The sequence below is a fragment of the Pristiophorus japonicus genome, chromosome 3 (assembly GCF_044704955.1).
Source record: "Pristiophorus japonicus isolate sPriJap1 chromosome 3, sPriJap1.hap1, whole genome shotgun sequence".
NCBI classification, from domain to species: domain Eukaryota; kingdom Metazoa; phylum Chordata; class Chondrichthyes; family Pristiophoridae; genus Pristiophorus; species Pristiophorus japonicus.
This window is the reverse complement of record NC_091979.1, coordinates 166,868,029-166,888,195: the sequence shown is the minus strand read 5'-3', so window position 1 is coordinate 166,888,195 and position 20,167 is coordinate 166,868,029. Positions and strand designations below refer to the sequence as shown.

Below are 20,167 nucleotides of genomic sequence, written 5' to 3'. Positions count from 1 at the left end.
TTAAAGACTGAGGTCACTGTTACTTTAACCTCCCTGTGTGCAGCCTCATCTGTGTTAGGAACACAATAACTGGCGACGAGAATACGACTCCAACGCAAAGATGCAGCAAACTGTGGGCATCCTGGAGAAGTTCTCGGAGGGTGAGGACTGGGAAGTCAAACGGCTAGACCAGTACTTTGTAGCCAATGAGCTGGACGGAGAAGAAAGCGCTGCAGAAAGGAGAGCGGTCCTCCTTACAGTCTGCGGGGCACCGACCTACAGCCTCATGAAGAATCTTCTGGCTCCGGTGAAATCCACAGATAAGTCATATGAGGAGCTGTGTACACTGATTCGGGAGCATCTTAACCCGAGGGAGAGCGTGCTGATGGCGAGGTATCGGTTCTACACGTGCCAGCGATCTGAAGGTCAGGAAGTGGTGAGCTACGTCGCCGAGCTAAGGCGACTTGCAGGACAATGTGAGTTTGATGGCTACCTAGAGAAAATGCTCAGAGATTTTTTTGTACTGGGCATTGGCCACGATACCATCCTACGAAAACTTTTGACTGTAGAGACACCGACCCTCAGTAAGGCCATTGCGATAGCACAGGCGTTTATGTCCACCAGTGATAACACCAAACAAATCTCTCAGCACACAAGTGCTAGCAATGTTCATAAATTAATTGGAACTGTGTTTGCGAGTGGAAATGTACAGGGCAGAACCCACGAGTCTGCAACTGCCAGCAGGCCTCAAGTGACCCAGATGACTCAGAGTCCTCAACAAAGAATGAATGCAAGGCAATTCACACCTTGTTGGCATTGTGGAGGCTTCCATTCAGCCTATTCATGCCACATCAAAGGGTATGTTTGCAAGAGCTGTGGAGCAACGGGGCACCTCCAACGAGCTTGCAAATGAGCTGCAAGCTCTGCAAAACCTGCTAACTACCACGTGACAGAGGAAGATCGGTCCATGGTGGATCAAAGCAATTTCAAGCCTCAGAGAGAGGGGGCAGATGCTGAAGTACACGGGGTGCACACATTTTCGACGAAATATCCACCTATAATGCTAAACGTAAAATTGAATGACTTACCCGTAGCCATGGAACTGGACACTGGCGCTAGCCAATCCATCAGGTAAAAAGATGTTTGAGAGACTGTGGTGCAACAAGGCACTCAGACCAGCCCTGAAACCCATCCATACGAAGCTGAGAATGTACACCAAAGAGCTTATCACTGTCCTAGGCAGCGCCATGGTCAAGGTTACCTACGAGGGCACGGTGCACGAACTGCCACTCTGGATTGTCCCGGGCGATGGCCCCACACGGCTTGGAAGGAGCTGGCTAGGTAAAATCCGCTGGAATTGGGATGACATCCGAGAACTATCACATGTCGATGAGGCCTCATGTCGCCAGGTTCTTAACAAATTTCCTTCCCTTTTTGAGCCAGGCATTGGAAACTTTTCCGGGGCGAAGATGCGGATCCACTTGGTCCCAGAGGCACGACCTATTCATCACAAGGCGCGAGCGGCACCTCACATGATGAGGGAGAGAGTGGAAATCAAGCTGGACAGGCTGCAACGTGAGGGCATCATCTCCCCAGTGGAATTCAACGAGTGGGCCAGCCCGATTGTTCCAGTACTCAAAAGTGATGGCACGGTCAGGATTTGCGGTGATTATAAAGTAACTATTAATCGTTTCTCACGACAGGACCAATACCCGCTACCTAAGGCAGACGACCTATTTGCGACACTGGCAGGAGGCAAGATGTTCACCAAACTCGACCTGACTTCAGCCTACATGAAGCAGGAGCTGGAGGAGTCTTCAAAGGGCCTCACCTGCATCAACACGCATAAGGGACTGTTCATCTACAACAGATGCCGTTTGGAATTCAGTCGGCTGCAGCGATCTTCCAGAGAAACATGGAGAGCCTACTCAAGTCGGTACCACACACAGTGATCTTTCAGGACGAAATATTGGTCACAGGTCGGGACACTGCCGAGCACCTACAAAACCTGGAGGAAGTCCTCCAGCGACTGGATCGCGTAGGGCTGCGGCTGAAGAGGTCGAAATGTGTCTTCATGGCAACAAAAGTGGAGTTTTTGGGGAGAAAGATCGCGGCGGACGGCATTCGGCCCACAGACGCCAAGACAGAGGCTATCAGGAACGCGTCCAGGCCACAGAATGTCACCGAGCTGCGGTCGTTCCAGGGACTCCTCAACTATTTTGGTAACTTCCTACCGGGATTAAGCACCCTTTTAGAGCCCCTACATGTGTTATTGCGCGAAGGTGAGAACTGGGTATGGGGAAAAAAAACAAGTAATTACTTTTGAGAAAGCCAGAAACATTTTATGCTCCAACAAGCTGCTTGTATTGTATAACCCGTGTAAAAGACTTGTGCTAGCATGTGACACATCGTCGTATGGAGTCGGGTGTGTATTACAACAAGTTAACGTTGCGGGGAAGTTGCAACCTGTCGCCTATGCTTCCAGGAGCTTGTCGAAGGACGAGAGGGCCGACAGCATGATTGAGAAAGAGGCATTAGCGTGTGTGTTTGGGGTAAAGAAAATGCATTAGTACCTGTTTGGCCTCAAATTTGAGCTGGAAACCGATCACAAGCCCCTCACATCCCTGTTCGCTGAAAACAAGGGGATAAATACTAATGCCTCAGCCTGCATACAAAGGTGGGCACTCACGCTATCAGCTTATAACTATACCATCCGCCACAGGCCAGGCACAGAGAACTGTGTGAATGCTCTCAGTCGGCTACCATTGCCCACCACGGGGGTGGAAATGGCGCAGCCTGCAAACTTGTTGATGGTGGCGCAGCCCGCAGACTTGTTGATGGTCATGGAAGTGTTTGAAAATGATAAATCACCTGTCATGGCTTGCCAGCTTAGGACTTGGACCATCCAAGATCCTCTGCTGTCCCTAGTAGAAAACTGTGTACTGCATGGGAGCTGGACCAGCATCCCCGTTGAAATGCAAAAACCAATCAAGCCGTTTCAGCGGCGAAAGGACAAGCTGTCCATTCAGGCAGACTGCCTGTTGTGGGGTAATCGCGTACTGCTACCAAAAAAGGGCAGGGAGACGTTCATCTCAGATCTCCACAACACACACCTGGGTATAGTAATGATCAAAGCGATAGCCAGATCCCACGTGTGGTGGCCCGGTATCAACTCTGACTTCGAGTCCTGTGTACGGCAATGCAGCGTATGTGCTCAGTTGAGCAACGCACCCAGAGAGGCACCACTAAGTTTGTGGTCCTGGCCCTCCAGACCATGGTCGAGGATCCATGTCGACTATGTGGGCCCGTTTCTCGGTAAAATGTTCCTGGTGGTGGTGGATGCTTTTTGAAAATGGGTTGAATGTGAAATAATGTCGGGAAGCACCACCACCGCCACCATTGAAAGCCTGAGGGCCATGTTTACCACCCACGGCCTGCCTGACATACTGGTTAGTGACAACGGGCCATGTTTCACCAGTGCCGACTTTAAAGAATTCATGACCCGCAATGGGATCAAACATGTCACCTCGGCCCCATTTAAACCAGCCTCCAATGGGCAGGCAGAGCGGGCAGTACAAAACATCAAACAGAGCCTTAAACGAATCACAGAAGGCTCACTCCAAACTCGCCTGTCCCGAGTACTGCTTAGCTACCGCACGAGACCCCACTCGCTCACAGGGGTGCCCCCGGCTGAGCTACTCATGAAAAGGACACTTAAAACCAGACTCTCGCTGGTTCACCCCAACCTGCATGATCAGGTAGAGAGCAGGCAGCAGCAACAAAATGTAAATGATGGTCACGCCACTGTGTCATGGGAAATTGATCTGAATGACCCTGTGTATGTGCTAAACTATGGACATGGTCCCAAGTGGATCGCGGACACGGTGATAGCTAAAGAAGGGAATAGGGTGCTTGTAGTCAAACTAGACAATGAACAAATTTGCAGAAAGCACCTGGACCAAACTAGGCTGCGGTTCACAGACTGCCCTGAACAACCCACAGCAGACACCACCTTTTTTGAGCCCACAACACACACCCAAAGGATCAACGATACCACCCCGGACCAGGTAATTGAACCCATCATGCCCAACAGCCCAGCAAAGCCAGGCTCACCTAGCAGCCCTACAGGGCCAACAACATGCCAGCCCAGCGAGGGCACAGCCAACACACCAGAACAGACATTTGTACCAAGGCGGTCCACCAGGGAAAGAAAGGTTCCTGACCACCGCACCTTGTAAATAGTTTTCACTTTGACTTTCGGGGGGAGTGATGTTATGTATCTGTAAAGCATGCACTCCCATGTTCCGCCACCAGGGAGAGTATCCCCTGAAGTCCTCAGGGATCCCAGCATCCCTTGGGAGCACTGTATATAAGCCGGCCCCTAAGGCCTGTTCCTCACTCTGGAGTGTCTTATTAAAGATTGAGGTCACTGTTACTTTAACCTCCCTGTGTGCAGCTTCATCTGTGTTAGGAACACAATAAATTCCGACTGGGGCAACTACAGGGGAAGCTCCCTGCTATCAGCCACTAGGAAGGTTGTTGCTAGAGTTCTCCTCAATCGTCTTCTCCCTGTGGCTGAGGAGCTCCTCCCGGAATCACAATGCGGATTTCATCCCCTACGGGGCACATCAGACATCATCTTTGCAGCGCGACAGCTGCAGGAAAAATGCAGGGAGCAGCGCCAGCCCTTATACATGGCATTTTTCGATCTTACAAAGGCCTTTGACACTGTTAAACGTGAGGGTCTATGGAGCGTCCTTCTCCGTTTCGGATGCCCCCAAAAGTTTGTCAACATTCTTCGCCTGCTTCATGATGACATGCAGGCTGTGATCCCTCCCAACGGATCCATTACAGACCCAATCCACATCCGGACCGGGGCCAAACAGGGCTGTGTCATCGCTCCAACCCTCTTCTCAATCTTCCTCACCGCCATGCTCCACCTCACAATCAACAAGCCCCCCGCTGGAGTGGAACTAAACTACAGAATCAGTGGGAAGCTGTTTAGCCTACGCCGCCTCCAGGCCAGATCTAAGATCACCCCAACCTCTGTCGTTGAGCTGCAGTATGCAGACGACGCCTGCGTCTGCGCACATTCAGAGGCTGAACTCCAGGATATAGTCAATGTATTCACTGAGGCATATGAAAGCATGGGCCTTACGCTTAACATCCATAAGACAAAGGTCCTCCACCAGCCTGTCACCATCACTCAGCACTGCTCTCCAATCATCAAGATCCACGGCGCGGCCCTGGACAACGTGGACCATTTCCCATATCTCGGGAGCCTCTTATCAACAAAGGCAGACATTGATGCAGAGATTCAACATCGCCTCCAGTGTGCCAGTACAGCCTTCGGCCGTCTGAGGAGAAGAGTGTTTGAAGACCAGGCCCTGAAATCTACCACCAAGCTCATAGTCTACAGGGCTGTAGTAATTCCCGAAACAAAAAAACCCAAAAAACAATAAAAAAACAACCAAAAAAAATGAAAAAGGGCACTTGTAAACTGTTTGGAGTGCCCCCCCCCCCCTTTAATAAGGGGGCACGTGATTTAATGTTTATTTTTTTTTTGCAACAAAAGAGTTGTGTTAATACCCGCCCTCCTATATGGATCCGAAGCATGGACGATGTATAGAAGGCACCTCAAGTCGCTGGATATATATCACCAACGATGTCTCTGCAAGATCCTGAAAATCCCCTGGGAGGACAGAACAGGTGCACCAACATCAGTGACCTCGACCAGCCTAACATCCCCAGTATTGAAGCACTGACCACACTCGATCTGCTTTGCTGGGCAGGCCACATAGTTTGCATGCCAGATACGAGACTCCCTAAGCAAATGCTTTATGCAGAGCTCCTTCATGGTAAACGAGCCAAAGGAGGACAGTGGAAACGTTATAAGGACACCCTCAAAGCCTCCCTGGTAAAGTGCGACATCACCACTGACACCTGGAAGACCCTGGCCGAAGACCACCCGAGGTGGAAAAAGTACATCCGGGAGGGCGTTGAGCTCTTCGAGTCCCAACGCAAAGAGCGTGAAGAGACCAAGCGCAGGCAGCGGAAGGAGCGCGCGGCAAACTAGCCCCACCGACCCCTTCCCTCGACGAATGTCTGTCCCACCTGTAACAGGTTCTGTGGCTCTCGTATCGGACTGTTCAGCCATCAAAGAACTCACTTTGGGAGTGGAAGCAAGTCTTCCTCAATTCTGGGGGACTGCCTATGATGATGATGATGACCTCGTGGGTGGCCTGCTTAGATACTGTGCTCCCAAGAGATGTTGGGATCCCTTGGGACTCCAATAGGTGGGCCCTCTGGTGGTCAGGTGTCATGCAGGTTACACAGGGTCAAATACATTACAGCAACCAAAAGGGATTTCAATCCCTCAACATCCAACTGATGTGCGACCATACCAAACGAATCATGCAGGTCAATGCCCGGTATCCTGGCAGCAGCAATGATGCTTTCATTCTGCGGCAGTCCACTGTGCCATCTGCCTTTGAGCCTCCACAATAAACCAGAGGGTGGCTACTGGGAGACAAGGGCTGTCCATTAAAACATGGCTCATGACTTCAGTGCGCAGCCCACACACACGTGGACAGCATGCATTCAATGAAAGCCATGCTGCCACACGAAACATCATTGAGCATGCCACTGGCATGCTGAAGCCTCCACTTCCTGGACTGCTCGGAGGAGCCCTGCAGTACTCGGCAGAGCGAGATTCATGGTGGTCTGCTGCATTCTGCACAACCACGCCATCATGAGGGCACAGCCCTTGCCACCGGCCATATGATCAGCTGAGGAGCAGGGTGAGGAAGAGGAGGAGGAGGAGAAATAGGAAGGGAGGAGCTGAGCTGCGCTGTTCCTGACTGACTCATCCGGCTAGATACCAATAAATGCAACCCCAATTCCACATTCACCAACGGTCCCACATCTTAATCTTCCGTCTGTTCCTGACAATCACAGTGTCCATTTGGCTACAATAGAAAAACATAAGCCAACACAAAATAAACATTCCATGCTACATTTTATAAATGAAATCATGCCCTATTGAATACAAACTAAACTAATCACATTTGTACAATCCGTTAGCCCCTATCTTCTGTGTGCCTTTGCCTATCCTAGTGCTACTATGCAGTGGTGGAAGGCTGCTGACTTTTAGTGGAGGAAACTGCAGATGGCCTTGGTGGACAACCTCAAGCAGCTCTGGGTCTAGAAGGCCCCGCTTTGGACTGCACCATCCTGGCATGAGTGGCAGCAGTCTGGGCTGGCTGGCTGGCTGACAGGCAACATCAAGGTCACTGACGGAATGGCAGAGGTGGAGGACAAATGCTTTCATTCTGGAAGAGGACAGCTGGTTCACGCTCCACGGAGCCACTGTCACTCCCCCAGGAAGATGCCTCAGCAATCCAATAATCTGTTGGAGGACAGATTACTGGATTGCTGTGACACCCTGCAAGCCCCTTTGAACACTGGTAAGCGCAACCACAATGCCGGCATTCTGAGCTTGTGTGGCGTTTGCATGACAGAAGTTTGAGTTCCACTGCAGCACCCAGACATTGGGGGACTTTCTACTTTTTCTGCAATGGAAACTGAGACATCGGCCATCAGATAGTGCATCTTGGTTGGGTCCACAAGTGTACTAATGGAGTTGGACATCACATCCATACTGGGAAGGATGTGCTCCAAGTTCTGCTCAAAGGCCTGTGGCAAGTTGGTGCTGTTCTCCTTCATGCTCCTTGACATTGACACAGGCTTTCTGGCAGGTGTACCAATGCGCTTATCCACCAGCCTTCTTCTGTAGCCTGTACCCGTCAAAGTGCTCAACTCTGCAGCTAAACTCGTATGCGACTTCCCCCTCCAAGGAGCTGGCACCTGCGCTACCCTTGTCCCTGCCCTGGCTCCAGACCACTCGTGCCCGGTGCCTCATCATGTGCAGAACCCTCTATCCTCTAAAGTATGCGGAGTGTCAGTATCTGAGCTGTTGGCTGCGAGTGTGAAATCGAGTGACGGCGCTGTGTCTTCAGCATCACTGCCTTCTTCCTCTTCCAGTTCTTGCTTCTCCTCCACTGCCTGGCCAGGTTGGGTATCTGAAAGGAGAAATCCACAAGGGTAGGTAAGGGGACGGGGTGGGTGAAAGCAAGAAGTGCATGCTTACACCATCCAAAGCATGTAAATCAGAAAAGATTGTGGGATGAGGGAGAAGTGGGATGTGAGAAGGAGGATTAGGTATGAAGATACCGTTATCTTTGATTGTTTCAGCCCCACCGCTGGCTACAGACTCAGCGATGGCCGCTCCAATAGTCTTGAGCACTGTCTCTTCCATATGGGTTAGGTCATGCAAGCATGCCTGTGCCCCTGCGGGTAGTTCTTGCTGCCTCCAGTTAGGAGCCACCTTGTCCTGCTGGAGAGTGTGTCGTTGAGTATGGTGCAATGTGTTACGTAATGTGCCTGTCATGGTTGAATAGCTGGCAATGTGTGCAAGCTGTGAAATGTGGGTATGAGGCTTGCAGCAGTGCTAAGTCTGTGAGGGTGAGGTAAAGCTATGAATGTGAGGTATGAGTCCTGATAGATAGAGATTGTTGGTGGGTGAGCAGTGTGTGAGGCTAATGGTATAGTTGGTGTGATATGGCATTTGAAGATGAATTCATTGGTCTTGACCACTCGTGAGGTAATTGAATCTCTTGTGGCATTGCATCCAGATCCTTGGGACTTGGCTTCTGGTATTGACCGCTAGGGCTATCTGCTCCCACTGCCTTCTTCGAGTTTGTCTGGAGGGCCTCCTACCCACCCCTGTAGATGGAGGACATCTTTTCTCCTGCCGACCTCCTCCACCAAGACCTCCAGTGCAGCATCTGAGAACCTTGGAGCACGCTCTCTGCCCTGTAGTGCCATTATTCAATGTTCTTCTTGCTCACACTCTTTTTCCCACCCACATCCAGCACCTGCTCCAGCCAGAATGTACCCTACCTTTTAAGCGTTGCAGGCTGACTTTAATTGGTGCAAGCCTTACACAAACTTGGGCCCCCTAAGGTGCTGAGCAACTGAACAGCGCTTTTAGTGCTTCCTCACTGCTGCAATCATTTTAATTAATAGGCAGCACGAAGTTTGCGTGCTGCCTGCATCGAATTCAACGTTACTGGCGCCCGTTTTCAGGGGCTATCAAATTTAGCCGCCCTGGTGCGTCACTATCATTGAAAGGCAAATTTTCAGTTTTATATCCTACTGGGCTAGAAAATACTTATCACTGTCCCAATCTCGCTGTATCTAGTTTGTATTGCTAGCTTCATTTCTCTAATCTCTGTACCTAGTTTGTATAAATAATTTAATTTTCCCAATGTCTCTATATCTGGTTTGTATTACTAGCTTAATTTTTCGACTATCCATGTTTGGTTTAGGTTACTAACTCCTTTTCCAAATCTCTATATTTAATTTGTATTACCAGCTCCATTTTCCCAATCACTATATCTAGTTTGCGTTGCTCATTCCATATTCCTAATCTCTGTCGGGTTTGCAAAAATAATTCTATTTCCGGATCTCTGTATCAGTTACAAGCTCCATTTTCCTAATCTCTACATGTGTTTTTTATTGCTTGCTCAATTTTCCCAATTTCTATATCTAGTTTGCTTTTCTAACTCCATTTTTCTAATCACTGTCTCTGGCTTATGTGCTAATTGAAAGTTACCATTTCTAATAGCCTAGAAATCCCAGTCGAGGTCTTCCCGTGGGCAAACCGCTGACTTCAGGACAGAAAATGCGCACTTACCTGAAGCTGCTGGGCCCGCTCGAGATCCCAGTCCGGAGGCCTCTCCTGACTGTGCATCGCAGCGCGTGCACGTCGGGACTTGCGCAGGAGTCACATGGGCCTGGACACCCAATCACAGGGAAGTATTTTCTCATTCATAGTAATAGGAGTTTTGTAAATCTGAAGCTCCTATTACTATGAATGAGAAACACCCCAAAACACACAAACACTACATAAAACATTTATAAAAACACTCCACATAAATACACTAATAGAAATTAAAGTTGTTAGAAATATTTTTTAAAGAAAAAAAAATTGGCAATTTTTTAAAAAAGTTTTAATTCTGGTTAAAAATAAATGTAATGTATTGGACAGGGTTTTTAAAAAAATAATAGGTGTTTTTAAATTTTATTTTTTATGTTTTAAGTGTTTTAAAACTCTTGTGCCTGTAAAAGTAGGCTATGCGTCTGCTTTTATCATGCTGGGCAAAATATGCATAAATACTGCAATCTTGCCCATGCAAATGTCCTCGCTCCCGATCTGCAGATGATCTGTGCGCTGAAAAACAGCTTTTCCGATGCCTTCCCGGGTCCGTAGAAACTTCGCACGGGCCCGGGACGTCGGAATTTGTGGGCCAATATCAGGTACCTGATGTGAGATAGCATCAAATGGAGGCTAGATGCCACCCACAGGAAGATAGTAATCCAGCATCATTCTCAGACTTAATTGTAGGACGTGATGAGGAAGTAACTTGCAGAGAAAAAATACCTTTTACCCTCACCAAAATGTATTAAAATGTTTGGGTAGTTTTTCCTAACAGGAGCCTCACCCGACTGGAGTGAATATTGGCAATTCAGGTTGCATCTGATTTTCCAATCATTCATTTAAATAGTCAGAACAATGTGTGCACGTGTATCCGAACTCCAGACATATAGTCCCAGTGGATGAGGCGCCGCACCAGGAGTATAAAATCAGAAACTTGTCTCTTGTATCTCCGACTTGCTCAGTTCCCCCATCAGTGCTCAAATTTTCAGCCACTAGCTCCTGAACTCTGGAATTCTTCCCTGAATCCCTTTGCCTTTCCAGCTCTCTTTCCACTTTTAAAAACCTCCTTGAAACTCCTATCTTCAACAGAGACTTTGTTCACATGATATATGTTCTCTCCCATAATCTGCTTAATTGTGAGTTGTCTGACCAACACAGCAATACTGCAAAATGGCTAAGTTTCAGGAGAAATTCAACCAGGGTTTTGTACTCCTGGTCACTATACAGTAACCTCCTCTGGAAACAACATTCATGTGGCCATTGCCTGTGCCTTTGTTGGTTGATCCTAAACAGAGTGGAGAACCTGTACTTTCCTGCATATCAGCTTACCAATCTTGGCAGACCACACTTCCACTTAGCTTCCTCCCCTTAATCGCCTAATCTTACAGGGGATCGCACTGAAATAGGGACGGCCAATTGCCAATATGAACTTGTTTAGTGTTTAATGCTATATGATCCATCAGAGGATGTAACAACTAGCTTTAAATCATAGAATCAAACAACTGAGAAGGAGGCCATTCGGCTCATCATATCTATGCCAGCTCTTTGAAAGAGCAATGCAATTAGTCCGACTTGCCTACTCTTCCCCCATAGCCCTGCTTAAAAAAAATTTTCTTTTTAAATATAACAAGTATAGAAGTAACTTTGAATTGAAAAGTAATTGACACTTTTACTACCTTGTATTCCTCAGTTACGCAGAAACAAGCGTCTGCTTTCGGTACATCCTTTTGACTTTGATATAGACTCGGAATACTCTGCCCAGTCTCGCCGCCACTCTCTCCAGCTTCCTTCACCACATTGTGATGGGAATGGTTTACAGGTAATGCCCTCAATTCTTCAGCTTAACTGGAGCCTTATTATTTGCCCCATTTTAAGGCTGCCGCAATGGACAAATACACTGTATAGTAGGCTGCTGCTGTGCAGACTAGGGAGTTGCTGGTTTCAGTTCCTGGCTGGTACTGAATTAGCTGATCTCAGGTGGGGATGATAGTAAGGAGCTCTACAATTAGCCTTGGTGTTCCTGGACTAGAATCGCAGAATTTTACAGCAGAGAAGGAGGCCATTCAGCCCATCATGCTTGTGCCGGCTCTTTGAAAGAGCTATCCAATTATTCCCTTTCCCCTGCTCTTTTCAAGTATATTTCCAGTTACCATTTGAAAGTTAATTTTAATCTGCTTCCACAACTCTTTCAGGCAGTGAATTTTAGATTATGACAATTCGCTGCATTAAAAAAATCTCCTCACCTTCCTCTGGTTCTTTTGCCAATTATCCAAAATCTGTATCCTCTGGTTACAATCCGCCTGTTATTGACAAAGGAGAAGAAAATCAGACGGATTCCTGTTTCTGATTTCTTAGCCACTTATTCCTGCTGAAAAATGCCTGTGTTGGATAAGATCATGCATGGCTGTGCTGCCTCCCCACATTCAATCAGCCTCCTGACATCTGGGTTCCAACATGAAGAATGACCCTTTAAGCAAAGTACCAGAGAGTTGCTGCACCTGTGCATCTGATCCCCAGCATAAGTCAGCACCTTCAGAATTTTAAACGTTTCTATGAGGTCCCCTCTCATTCTTCTGAACTCCAGTGAATACAAGCCCAGTTGATCCAGTCTTTCTTGATAGGTCAGTCCCGCCATCCCGGGAATCAGTCTGGTGAACCTTCGCTGCATTCCCTCAATAGCAAGAATGTCCTTCCTCAGGTTAGGAGACCAAAACTGTACACAATACTCCAGGTGTGGCCTCACCAAGGCCCTGTACAACTGTAGCAACACCTCCCTGCCCCTGTACTCAAATCCCCTTGCTATGAAGGCCAACATGCCATTTGCTTTCTTAACCGCCTGCTGTACCTGCATGCCAACCTTCAATGACTGATGTACCATGACACCCAGGTCTCTTTGCACCTCCCCTTTTCCTAATCTGTCACCATTCAGATAATAGTCTGTCTCTCTGTTTTTACCACCAAAGTGGATAACCTCATATTTATCCACATTATACTTCATCTGCCATGCATTTGCCCACTCACCTAACCTATCCAAGTCGCTCTGCAGCCTCATAGCATCCTCCTCGCAGCTCACACTGCCACCCAACTTAGTGTCATCCGCAAATTTGGAGATACTACATTTAATCCCCTCGTCTAAATCATTAATATACAGTGTAAACAGCTGGGGCCCGAGCACAGAACCTTGCGGTACCCCACTAGTCACTGCCTGCCATTCTGAAAAGTCCCCATTTACTCCTACTCTTTGCTTCCTGTCTGACAACCAGTTCTCAATCCATGTCAGCACACTACCCCCAATCCCATGTGCTTTAACTTTGCACATTAATCTCATGTGTGGGACCTTGTCGAAAGCCTTCTGAAAGTCCAAATATACCACATCAACTGGTTCTCCCTTGTCCACTCTACTGGAAACATCCTCAAAAAATTCCAGAAGATTTGTCAAGCATGATTTCCCTTTCACAAATCCATGCTGACTTGGACCTATCATATCACCTCTTTCCAAATGCACTGCTATGACATCCTTAATAATTGATTCCATCATTTTACCCACTACCGATGTCAGGCTGACCGGTCTATAATTCGCTGTTATCTCTCTCCCTCCTTTTTTAAAAAGTGGGGTTACATTGGCTACCCTCCACTCCATAGGAACTGATTCAGAGTCAATGGAATGTTGGAAAATGACTGTCAATGCATCCAATATTTCCAAGGCCACCTCCTTAAGTACTCTGGGATGCAGTCCATCAGGCCCTGGGGATTTATCGGCCTTCAATCCCATCAATTTCCCCAACACAATTTCCCGACTAATAAGGATTTCCCTCAGTTCCTCCTCCTTACTAGACCCTCCGACCCCTTTTATATCCGGAAGGTTGTTTCTGTCCTCCTCAGTGAATACTTGTAAGTACTTGTTCAATTGGTCCGCCATTTCTTTGTTCCCCGTTATGACTTCCCCTGATTCTGACTGCAGGGGACCTACGTTTGTCTTTACTAACCTTTTTCTCTTTACATATCTATAGAAACTTTTGCAATCCGCCTTAATGTTCCCTGCAAGCTTCTTCTCGTACTCCATTTTCCCTTCCCTAATCAAACCCTTTGTCCTCCTCTGCTGAGTTCTAAATTTCTCCCAGTCCCCGGGTTCACTGCTATTTCTGGCCAATTTGTATGCCACTTCCTTGGCTTTAATACTATCCCTGATTTCCCTTGATAGCCACGGTTGAGCCACCTTCCCTTTTTTATTTTTACGCCAGACAGGAATGTACAATTGTTGTAGTTCATCCATGCGGTATCTAAATGTCTGCCATTGCCCATCCACAATCAACCCCTTCAGTATCATTCGCCAATCTATCCTAGCCAATTCACGCCTCATACCTTCAAAGTTACCCTTCTTTAAGTTCTGGACCATGGTCTCTGAATTAACTGTTTCATTCTCCATCCTAATGCAGAATGCCACCATATTATGGTCACTCTTCCCCAAGGGGTCTCGCACAACGAGATTGCTAATTAATCCTCTCTCATTACACAACACCCAGTCTAAGATGGCCTCCCCCCTAGTTGGTTCCTCGACATATTGGTCTAAAAAACCATCCCTTATGCACTCCAGGAAATCCTCCTCCACCGTATTGCTTCCAGTTTGGTTAGCCCAATCTATGTGCATATTAAAGTCACCCATTATAACTGCTGCACCTTTATTGCACGCACCCCTAATTTCATGTTTGATGCCCTCCCCAACATCACTACTACTGTTTGGAGGTCTGTACACAACTCCCACTAACGTTTTTTGCCCTTTGGTATTCTGCAGCTCTACCCATATAGATTCCACATCATCCAAGCTAATGTCCTTCCTAACTATTGCCTTAATTTCCTCCTTAACCAGCAATGCTACCCCACCTCCTTTTCCTTTTATTCTATCCTTCCTGAATGTTGAATACCCCTGGATGTTGAGTTCCCAGCCCTGATCATCCTGGAGCCACGTCTCCGTAATCCCAATCACATCATATTTGTTAACATCTATTTGCACAGTTAATTCATCCCCCTTATTGCGGATACTCCTTGCATTAAGACACAAAGCCTTCAGGCTTGTTTTTTTAACACCCCTTGTCCTTTTAGAATTTTGCTGTACAGTGGCCCTTTTTGTTCTTTGCCTTGGGTTTCTCTGCCCTCCACTTTTACTCATCTCCTTTCTGTCTTTTGCTTTTGCCTCCTTTTTGTTTCCCTCTGTCTCCCTGCATTGGTTCCCATCCCCCTGCCATATTAGTTTAAATCCTCCCCAACAGCACTAGCAAACACTCCCCCTAGGACATTGGTTCCGGTCCTGCCCAGGTGCAGACCATCCGGTTTGTACTGGTCCCACCTCCCCCAGAACCGGTTACAATGCCCCAGGAATTTGAATCCCTCCCTGCTGCACCACTGCTCAAGCCACGTATTCATCTGCACTATCCTGCGATTCCTACTCTGACTATCACGTGGCACTGGTAGCAATCCCGAGATTACTACTTTTGAGGTCCTATTTTTTAATTTAGCTCCTAGCTCCTTAAATTCGTTTCGTAGGACCTCATCCCTTTTTTTACCTATGTCGTTGGTACCAATGTGCACCATGACAACTGGCTGATCTCCCTCCCTTTTTAGAATGTCCTGCACCCGCTCCGAGACATCCTTGACCCTTGCACCAGGGAGGCAACATACCATCCTGGAGTCTCGGTTGCGGCCGCAGAAACGCCTATCTATTCCCTTTACAATTGAATCCCCTATCACTATCGCTCTCCCACTCTTTTTCCTGCCCTCCTGTGCAACAGAGCCAGCCACGGTGCCATGAACTTGGCTGCTGCTGCCCTCCCCTGATGAGTCATCCCCCTCAACAGTACCCAAAGCAGTGTATCTGTTTTGCAGGGGGATGACCACAGGGGACTCCTGCACTACCTTCTTGCACTACTCTTCCTGCTGGTCTTCCATTCCCTAGCTGGCTGTGGACCCTTCTCCTGGTAAGACCAACTCGCTACACGTGATACTCACGTCATTCTCAGCATCGTGGATGCTCCAGAGTGAATCCACCCTCAGCTCCAACTCCGCAACGCAGACCGTCAGGAGCTTGAGGTGGATACACTTCCTGCAGATATAGTCGTCAGGGACACTGGTGTCGTCCCTGAGTTCCCACATGGTACAGGAGGAGCATAACACCCGACCGAGCTCTCCTGCCATGACTTAACCCTTATATATACTTAATTTGGCAACAACAATGTTAAAAGTTACTCACTGTTATAGAAGAGAAAAAGAAAAGAGAAAAAGAGAAAAACTACTCACCAATCACCAGCCAATCACTTACCCTCTTGGCTGTGACGTCACCTTTTGATTTCTTTCTACTTCTTTTTTGCCTTCTCTCCCCGCTGTAGCTGCACAGGTACGCCTCTCACTGCCGCTGAGCCTTTATAGGCCTCACCAACCACGAACTCCCGCCTCTCGGACTGCCGCCGCCTCTCGCTGCCGCTGAGGTGCCGTCTTTCAGATGAGATGTTAAACCGAGGCCCTGTATGCCTTATCAGGTGGACATAAAAGATCTCATGGCACTATTTCAAAGAAGAGCGGGGGAGTTATCCCCAGTGTCCTGGCCAATATTTATCCCTCAATCAATATATCAAAAAACAGATTATCTGGTCATTATCACATTGCTGTTAGTGGGAGCTTGCTGTGCACAAATTGGTTGCCGCGTTTCCTACATTACAACAATGACTACAATTCAAAAGTACTTCATTGGCTGTAAAGCATTTTGAGATGTCTGATGGTCATGAAAGGTGCTATATAAATGCAAATATTTCTATAACCAGTCCCCGAGACCCATCATTCTGACTTTTCAAAAGAAAGTCCTTCCCTTCAATTTGCTCCAGTCCTTCCCTTCTGAAGGTATTTACTCGTGTTCCACATGCACTAACTGTTCCCCAATACCTTTCCCACCTGGCTATTTTCCATCTGGTGGCCTGGACAATGAATGGTGGCTGACTACTTTTTTTCCATGAAGGACAGCACAGCTGAATGTGATCCTTGCCCGGCATTGACACGTACACACTTTCCAGAGGGGATCAGTGGATAGGGATCAATAGCACGGACCATCCTGATTTCCTCCATTCCCCAACTCATTGTTCCTGAGGACCATTACAGCACTCTTACTGCCACCAGAATCTCATGATAGAGAATTCCCTACTCTATATGGCTCAGTTCCACACTGGGTAGTACCCTTGCTAACTGAGATGTCGAGGCAGTTCCTGTGTTTGTCTTTATTGGCAAATTGAAGTCTGTGAAGCCATGTTTGTTGGAGTAACTTATGTGACAGTCCTTGCTTACTATAGTCTGAGAAGAGACCATTATTTTTCTTCATTTCCTTTTTCTAGCAGTCATTTTCAGAGTTTCCTTTCGCTAGCAATGATGCGGCAGAGGAGAGTTCCAGGAGGGGGTCTTTGATTGGAGAAGCAGACCTTGCCTCAGTACTTTGGAGCATCCTGCAGGAGAAAGGACAGAACTTGATGCCAAAGCAAGAGTATAGCACCGAAGTCAAACTGGAAATCAACGCAAGAAGAAAAAGCTTGGAAAAATCTTCCAAAATTGGTATGTTTCTCTTTTCTTCACTTCAGATTATGTTGCATGGTATGCAATGGACTCCATTATACAAAAGGATATGGTATTTTGGGAAACAGTAATGTTTGAATATCAAAAATATTCTGAGGTAAAGCATCATCATGATCATCTTAGGATGTCCCTCGGAATCGAGGAAGACTTGCTTCCACTTTTAACATGAGTTCTTAGGTGGCTGTACAGTCCAATACGAGAACCAGTCTCTGTCACAGGTGGGATAGATAGTTGTTGAGGGAAGGGGTGGGTGGGACTGGTTTGCTGCACGCTCTTGAAGCTGCCTGCGCTTGATTTCTGCATGCTCTCGGCGATGAGACTCGAGGTGCACAGTGTCCTCCCGGATGCACTTCCTCCACTTAGGGGAGTCTTTGGTCAAGAATTCCCAGGTGTCAGTGGGGATGTTGCACTTTATCAAGGAGGCTTTGAGAGTGCCCTTTTAACGTTTCCCCTGCCCACCTTTGGCTCGTTTGCCATGAAGGAGTTTCGAGTGGAGCACTTGCTTTGGGAGTCTGGTGTCTGGCATGCAAACTATGTGGCCTGCCAGCAGAGCTGATCAAGTGTGGTCAGTGCTTCAATGCTGGGGATGTTGGCCTGGTCGAGGATGCTAATGTTGATGCGTCTGTCCTCCCAGGGAATTTGTAGGATCTTGCGGAGACATTGTTGGTGATATTTCTCCAGTGACTTGAGGTGACTATTGTACGTGGTCCATGTTTCTGAGCCATACAGGAGGGCAAGTGTTACTATAGCCCTGTAGATCATGAGCTTGGTGGCAGTTTTGGGGGCCTGGTCTTCAAACACTCTGTTCCTCCGGCAGCCGAAGGCTGCACTGGCGCACTGGAGGCGGTGTTGGATCTCGTCGTCAATGCCTGCTCTTGTTGATAGGAGGCTCCAGAGATAAGGGAAGTGGTCCACATTGTCCAGGGCCGCGCCGTGGATCTTGATGACTGGGGGGCAGTACTGTGCGGCAAGGACAGACTGGTGGAGGACCTTTGTCTTACTGATGTTTAGCATAAGGCCCATGTTTTCGTACGCCTCAGTAAACACGTCGACTATGTCCTGGAGTTCAGCCTCTGTATGTGCACAGACGCAGGCATCATCCGCGTACTGTAGCTCGACGACAGAGATTGGGGTGGTCTTGGACCTGGCCTGGAGACAGCAAAGGTTGAACAGGTTCCCACTGGTGAAGCACTAAGTTAGCAGGTGGTCATTTCACTTTGGGATCCACATCTAACTCCAGCTTGGAATGACAGAATTAGAACATAAGAACATAAGAAATAGGAGCCGGAGTAGGACAGTTAACCCCTCGAGCCTGCTCCACCATTTAATAAGATCATGGCTGATCTGATCATGGATTCAGCTCCACTTTCTTGCCCGCTCCCCATAACCCTTTATTCCCTTATCGCTTAAAAATCTGTCTATCTCCAGGGCATTGGTGAGGCCACACCTGGAGTATTGTGTACAGTTTTGGTCTCCTAACCTGAGGAAGGACATTCTTGCTATTGAGGGAGTGCAGCGAAGGTTCACCAGACTGATTCCCGGGATGGCGGGACTGACCTATCAAGAAAGACTGGATCAACTGGGCTTGTATTCACTGGAGTTCAGAAGAATGAGAGGGGACCTCATAGAAACATATAAAATTCTGACGGGGTTAGACAGGTTAGATGCAGGAAGAATGTTCCCAATGTTGGGGAAGTCCAGAACCAGGGGTCACAGTCTAAGGATAAGGGGTAAGCCATTTAGGACCGAGATGCGGAGGAACTTCTTCACCCAGAGAGTGGTGAACCTGTGGAATTCTCTACCACAGAAAGTTGTTGAGGCCAATTCACTAAATATATTCAAAAAGGAGTTAGATGAGGTCCTTACTGCTAGGGGGATCAAGGGGTATGGCGAGAAAGCAGGAATGGGGTACTGAAGTTGAATGTTCAGCCATGAACTCATTGAATGGCGGTGCAGGCTAGAAGGGCCGAATGGCCTACTCCTGCACCTATTTTCTATGTTTCTATGTTTCTATGTTTCTAAATATATTCAATGACCCAGCCTCAACAGCTCTCTGGGACAGAGAATTCCACAGATTTACCACCCTCTGAGAGCAGAAATTCCTCCTCAACTCAGTTTTACATGGGCAGCCCCTTATTCTGAGACTATGCCCCTAGTTCTAGTTTCCCCTATGAGTGGAAAAATCCTCACTGCATCCACCTTGTCGAATCCACTCATTGGGCTCAATTTTCCCTAGCGATTTGCGCCGTTTGTTTTGGAGTAGGCTGCTTTTTTTGGCATATTGAGTTGCAATGAAAAGAGCTATATTCTTAACTGAGGTCGGGCCTGATTTGTATGAAATGCTGATAAATTTGCTTCAGCCTGACAAGTCAAAGGATACAACGCTGAAACAGATTCTAACTAAGCTAGAACAACATTACAGCCCCGTTCCGTTAGAAATTGCTGAAAGTTATCGTTTCGGAATACGAAATCAGAAGGCCGAAGAAAATATGTGAGAACATTGTAGCATTAAAAAAGCTATCTATTCACTGTAATTTCGGAGATTTTCAGAACCGAGCATTGCGAGACGGCTTTGTTTGTGGGATGGAAAATGATGCAATCAGAAGGAAGCTATTAACAATGCCTGACTTGACTTTTGATTTAGCTTGTCAGACAGCTAAATCAATGAGCATGGCCAACCAATATTCCCAAGAATTTCATACTAATTTCAGTCATCAGACACCCGAGGTGAACCGCCTGCAGAGTCAAAGTAAAAGGCAGTGGGACCCCAAAGTCTCAGAAACTGGAAATGGGAACAGA

At 47.6% G+C, this 20,167-nt stretch overlaps 1 protein-coding gene across 1 annotated transcript in view; it reads left to right on the top strand.

Moving 5' to 3' along the window:
* LOC139260002 (melanophilin-like) overlaps positions 1 to 20,167 on the top strand; it is a 245,813-nt gene that overhangs the window by 113,908 nt on the left and 111,738 nt on the right. Inside the window, exons 6-7 of the mRNA XM_070876047.1 lie at positions 11,451 to 11,579; positions 17,137 to 17,347. Coding sequence (XP_070732148.1) covers positions 11,451 to 11,579; positions 17,137 to 17,347 — 340 coding nt within the window. The remainder of the gene's footprint in view (positions 1 to 11,450; positions 11,580 to 17,136; positions 17,348 to 20,167) is intronic.